The 6,511-nt window shown below is 31.8% G+C and overlaps 1 protein-coding gene across 1 annotated transcript; it reads right to left on the minus strand.

The window, feature by feature from the left end:
- Window positions 1-1,956: 1,956 nt before the first annotated feature.
- On the minus strand, window positions 1,957-3,378 carry LOC120075006 (Ribosomal S17 family protein). The gene is made up of 2 exons (XM_039028141.2): window positions 3,134-3,378; window positions 1,957-2,627 (listed from the first exon to the last, which is right to left on the minus strand). Exon 2 carries the CDS (start codon window positions 2,608-2,610, stop codon window positions 2,185-2,187), a length of 426 nt encoding a protein of 141 aa, XP_038884069.1. The 5' UTR covers window positions 2,611-2,627; window positions 3,134-3,378; the 3' UTR covers window positions 1,957-2,184.
- Window positions 3,379-6,511: the final 3,133 nt, after the last annotated feature.

A 6,511-nucleotide genomic window follows, 5' to 3' on the forward strand; every position in this document is an offset into this window, starting at 1 on the left:
GGTTTTAATCATCCACAATACAATTGGCATATCGTTTCCTCCTCGAACCAATTCTTAACTAAGACCTTTTGGGGACGAAGATTTTGAGCCCAGCAGTGTACATGTTGACACACCGACTAGCAGCCCTTTTCGTCGGCGACATCTGGACGCCGCTGCTGGTGGCGATGGCTACATTCGTGCCTTTTGTTGTTGGCTTTGACCATGTTGATTTTGGTGAAGACAACTTCGCCGGTGAGATGGAGGTGAAGAGGAGAAGAAAATGGTGGAAACGGTGATGAAGAGTGGAAAAAAAAAAAAAAAAAAAAAAAAAAAAAAAAAAAAAAAAACACCACCAACCTGAGTAATTTTAATTATAAAATTGATTAAACTATGCGATCTTTTTAAATATATTAAAAAAAAAATAAAAATATTTACATTTTATAACAAAGAGTTTTTTGAAATTTTTGTATTTATAAGAATTTTTCTTTTAAATATTTAATCTTTTTAAAAAATCATTTTAGAAAAAGTTAAAATGTTTGGTAATCATTCAAAATATCTTGTTAGAACCACTTTTGTCAAAAGAATTTAAATAAAAATGAGTTTTTTTAAAAATATTTTTATTTCCAAACTAATCCAAATGGACCTTAAAAAATGTCATTTTTGTTAGCTTAGTGATTAAAATTTACCACTTGATTCTAGTCATTTAAATACTTCCATGTCATCATTTTTAATGGTTAGAACGATCAAAGATGTGAAGAACTATTTAGAATATTTTTTTTAAATCTCAATGACTACAAGTGTTACTTTAAAAACCCCAAATAAAGTACACAATTTTCATCATTTGAGAGGATTCAATTTCAATAATTATTGCAAGTTCGAAAATCTAATTTTAACAATTCGACTTTTACATTTAAAAATTTGATTATATAATTACAATTACCAACATCCTTACTTCAATAAGTTTTTACCATTTACCCATAATTAACTACTTGCATTGATTTTGGTGAGTCAATACCAATTAGTTTTAAATAATAAATTATATTCAAAATAAAAAGTAAGGAATGATGGAAAAAAACTCACCATTCTATAAGGACATGAAATACCCTTATCAAGAACCTCTGGCATCAATAACACTTACCAATTCTCATCTTCAATTCACTTCATATTAGTTTTAGATTACGCGACATTTTTTCCTCTCATTTTCCTCTTCCCCTCTCTCTACTCTCAAACTGTCTCTGGTTTTCATGTTGAAATCTAACCAGTAAGAAGAAAACGACCACGAGGGAGTTTCAGAGAGAAACTGTATCAGGAGACTTCACATCGACAAAACGTGCTTGTAGAGTGAATAACTTTTTTCCAAAGAAAAATGATCTTTTAAGCAATGTCAAGTCAGTCAGTTTTGTTAATCTATCCTCAAATAAAACTTCGGCAACCAAATAGACATTACAAAAATTTCAAAGCTAAGAGTGTGAGGTACTTTATTTTTTATTATTTTTTATATTGTGAGATAAGTTTAAATTTGAAATTACTTGACATTACCATTTAAACATCTCAACATATCACAACAAGAACACAAATGATCAAACTAAACATTAACGCAATAAATGAAACCTGTATATATTAGGCCATCTATATTTTTCCCCTCAACCCACAAAGTAAAAAACAAGGTAAAAATAATTCCAACCCATTTTTCTGATTAACATTAAATCATCATAATATAATAAACCATCTATAATAGCATCTCAAACAAAACTCAACAACAAAAGGTTATTCACTCTACAAGATTATTAATCAAAATGAAAACACAACTCATTGCGGAAACTTTGCACAATCATATGATAAATCAAATGGGAATAGGTTTGAAATCTTATAAGTAAAGATTATAAAGCACCCCACATGATTTATCGAGAGAAATGCCTTGGAAGAGAGCAAATTAGAAAACTGAACTAAAAGAGGTAATATGGCAGTTGTGAAATCTGACTAATAGCAAAAACGTTTACTTCAGAGAGCAACTTAAAACAAAAGTATCATCATCCATGTCCAAAATGATTTAAACGTTCATTCAAAATCAAAACTAAAAAGACAAGTACCACATTTAAGGACCAATCTGAGAATAACTAGCAACAAGAATATCCATGGCCTTACAATATTGAATAACAAAAAACCTCTAAATTCCCAAAAGCTGTTGAGATAGTCTCAATTACCTTAGTATCTCCTTGGGCCACCTGCACCCCTACCAAAGGCTTGGGGCGGAATCATAGTCTGTGGCTCAACCTCCACAAGTCCGGGAATTTCTGACATGCCAAAAGCAGCAAGCATATCAAGTGTCTCTTTGTCAACCTTAATTTCGTCTGTCTTAATGGCTGATTCATCTGGGACAAAGTCCATACGGCGTTCACGCTCTTCTTCTTGCAGCTTCAATGAGATGCCCCTGACTGGACCCTTCTGAATTCTCTTCATCAAGTGGGTTGAGAAACCAGCAATCTTGTTTCGCAGCCTTTTGGAGGGGATGATGGCAACCTCTTCCAAGATCTTCTTGTTAGTGTGGAAATCCAGTGTCATCTTCGAGTAGTACCTCTCAATCACTTGGCGTGAAGACTTCTTCACAGTCTTGGTTCTAACACGACCCATCTTCTACCAAACTTTACCTGACGAAAAAAATAACTATAAAAATAAGCAATCTAACATCAACATGGATCACACTACATTCACAATCAGAAGGAAAGCATATAGATCTTCGAAGTATATATAAAAAAACTGACTTTTCCATACAGTGTAATACGGAAAAACCAAACTTGAGAAACACACAAAAATTAATTAAAATGTATATTGCGGCCTACATTTTTCTAAAATGTACATTGAACACCAGATAGCTACAAGTTCATGAGTCATTCTTCATCACAAACAACTTACAACCTCGAAAACAGCCCAAAATCCTAAAGGGACGACAGAGACTACTCTTTCTCGTCAGATTTTCGATAACTAGATGAAGGAAAGGGGAAGAATCAATCTATTATCAATCCAATTCTCCGAAACATGAGATGGGAATCAAACAAACTTGGTAACTGAAAAACTCAACATAAAAACGAACAGAAAATTACATAAAACAGCCGATCGAAAAGAGAATTAAGAACCCTAGTTAGAAAGAACTGACCTGGAAGTGACGAACGAAAGGGTTCGGAAGAGTACCAGAGAGAGCAAAGTTGTGCTGCCGCTGCGACTTGAAAGAAACCCTAATGCGAGAGAGGGAGATATAAGAGAAGTGCTAATTTAGGGTTTCTTTGTCACCCGAGGAATGATTCTGTGTGGTTATTTGTATGAAGTGTTTATTCTATTATCCAGTCATATTCTGCCACGTCAATGTGCTCTGATCGCATCTGACGGTTCACGATTTGTTTGTTTTTTCTTCTTTCTTTATTTACGATTTACATTTATATAGAAATGAAAAAAGAAATATATATGTGTGTGGGATTAAAAAAATTCTGGTTCTTAACTTTCCTAAAAGCCATGATTTAGTCTACCAAGTTTGATTTAGGATAATTTAGGGTTGGTTTGAATTGACTTTTTAAGTCTTTATAAACAATTTTTTTGTACTTGTATGTTAGTTTGAACAAGCAAAACAGAATCACGAAAATCAGCTACAATCTCCTCATCTTATGGTCGTAAACTACTAGAATTTCTCTATTATCTTTACGAGCCTTTAAGATTGAGTTGTGGGACTCAAAACAAGTTGGATTTTAGGAAATTTGGGAGGAGATGTACATAAAATTTTTAGAAATTGAATAACCCTTCTTCAACTCAATTTTTCAACAAATCAGTAAGTTTGCATGCCCCTTTCCAGTTGGATCATTGGATGTTTTATGCAAGAGGTTCATGCAATCAGATTGCATCAACAACACACGGCTCCTACTTGAATTTGATGTGAAATTTGAAGGTGGAAGATGATAAGGTGCTAACATCTTAGAGTGGAAAAATCCCACATTTGAGTAAAATGAAAAATCTGAATTTTCATTTTAATTTTGATTTTTTTTTTCAAAATTAAAAAAAAAAACATTTTCAATTTTAATTATATAATTAGACTGAAAAGGTTAATTTTACCAAAAAATAATTCAATTAATTATTTTTCTAATAAAATTAATAATTAATTAAACAATTTAATTCATTCTATTAATTTAATATTAAATATTAAATTAATTTAACACCAATTCCATCACTATGAATCCCTATTTATGAAATTAATATTTAAATCATATTTAAATATTAATCAACTCTCCAACTTCGTTTAATTCTATAATTAAACATGTATATTACATATAATTACTAACGCTTCAAATTAACTTATTACGCTATTCTAAGGCTAATTTCGTTGAGCTAGTAGGGGACCTAATAAACCTACAGATCATGGGCTCCAGCGATTGAAGATTAATTGGCTAAACTCTTTAAACCGAATTAACCCTTATTCGTTAACTACCGGGTCACTCCATTAAAGACCAGTAGTTGCACTTCTCTCATTGTAGATATATTGTGTCCATTCGATATAACCATGATTAGTAAGTTAACCCTTCACATGTTATTCGTAATAACGGTTAGGTCAAAAGTTGTTTTACCCTCGAGATTACCTCTTGTTTCTTAAGTTTCATTGATTCTTTAATGAACAATTGGTTTGAGATCCAATCATCAAACTGAGTCTCTCTCAGGCCAATGAGAGGGTGGGACCCCTTGTTTAAGACCTGGAGTCAGCACTTAAGGAAACAACCTTTCTACGATCACTGAAAGCGAGTAGGAATGAGTTCCATCTTGCACCCTATGTCCCAACTATCTAGTCGGTCTTACCCCTGAAATGGGAGGCTTATTGGCACTATTGAGCCAATCCTCACCCCATGCAAATCTAAGGATAATGTCGTATAAACAAGAGTTCATAGTTAGCTCAAGATTAAGGTTAAGTTACCTAGGTCATTGCTTTGAAATAGTCAGTCTTAAACAATAAACAACGTTATAAAATAAGAATGACTTATTTCTTGGTTCGATCTTATGCAAACTCATTGCACAGGATGACCCTACTCCTCATATCACCACATGAATGAATCAGGATCACTTCGTTTGTAGCACTTTACAACGATTGTAACAATTACTAAGTGGGCCACATCCAATAGTGTTACCAAAATAAGGTACCCAACCTTATTTGTATACTATAGATCATTTTGGCTATTTGCTCGAACTTGATCCATCCTTATGTCTCTACATAAGTTCAAGTACTCATATAATAGTCATAGATCTTTTAGTTTATTGGATTTATTTCTAAAATGAAATAAGTAATTCGTATGTTCAATAACAACTTTATTGAATCAAACTTCAATAACAACTTTATTGATTGACATAATAAGTTTATCGTTTACAAATCACGAGTTTTAAGACATAAAGCCCAACATTGTAAACAAATATTTAAATATTTAGAAAGTCAATCCAAACACACCATTAATTTGTATGCTTACAAATTTGTATTAATTTAGTCACTGCACTTTTAAATTTGTAAAAAACTTGTTCCTATTGTAAAAAATATCAACAAACTTAATTGTCAATTTTGATTATATAATGCCTTATTCTATATAATTTATAAACTTATTAATATTAATAGTGTTTGTTGAATGAGAAATTTTGTACCAATCACGAGTCGCCATGTCATTTCTCGAATTAATGACAAAATTATGAAATATCCATTTTGGGGCTAATTAAATGTTAACACGTGTTACAAATTAAAATTGAAGACAAAAGTTGACGAAGCCCGATAACACCTTGTGTTTCATCTTGGTCGTTTGATCGAATTAATTACCTTGGTCTAATAAAATATTAATAATTGGGCTCATATTCAATTATGTTGGGTCCAAGGGTCAAGCTCATGGATCAACAAGTTAAAAACTCTTTAAGAAGAGATAGAAAGCTGACTGAAACTTTGAACCTCTAAAAACTTTTCCAGATCTAAAAACTTAACTCTCAATATCTAAAGACAAAAAATCTTTGTATAAATCTTAACGAGGTGTATCAATTCTGTCAAATTGCAGCTTAAACTTTAAACTATAACCTGTTGCATTTTTATTTTAAATTTAAATAGTTGTCACAAATATCATCTTTGAATATAACTTATTTCGAAGAAACGGTAGTTTTTTTTTTTTTTTCGGGGAACACAACCAACATAAAGGCTGACTATATAATTATGTCAAGGGATACAAGTGACTCAAACCACTTAAGAATGGTTTGTTTTTTGAAAATATAGATAACCGAAATATTTGGGTATTTGAAATTATAAATGCTTGCAATTACATATGTCTAACATTTTTAGATAATTGTGGAGGGTGAAAATTAACCTAGTTAATTTAATTAAAGACAAGTTTTAGGCAAAGGTAGGTAAACCGAAAAAATACTTTAATCAGCTTGACCCATTTGAGCTAAAAGTGTAAGTCGAGCTAAGAGAACGAGTCGAGCAGAAGAATGAGTTGAAGTTAATTTAATTAAAGACAAGTTTTAGGCAAAGGTA

The sequence above is a fragment of the Benincasa hispida genome, chromosome 4 (assembly GCF_027475165.1).
Source record: "Benincasa hispida cultivar pf3 chromosome 4, pf3_genome.v1.1, whole genome shotgun sequence".
In the NCBI taxonomy this organism is placed as follows: Eukaryota; Viridiplantae; Streptophyta; class Magnoliopsida; order Cucurbitales; family Cucurbitaceae; genus Benincasa; species Benincasa hispida.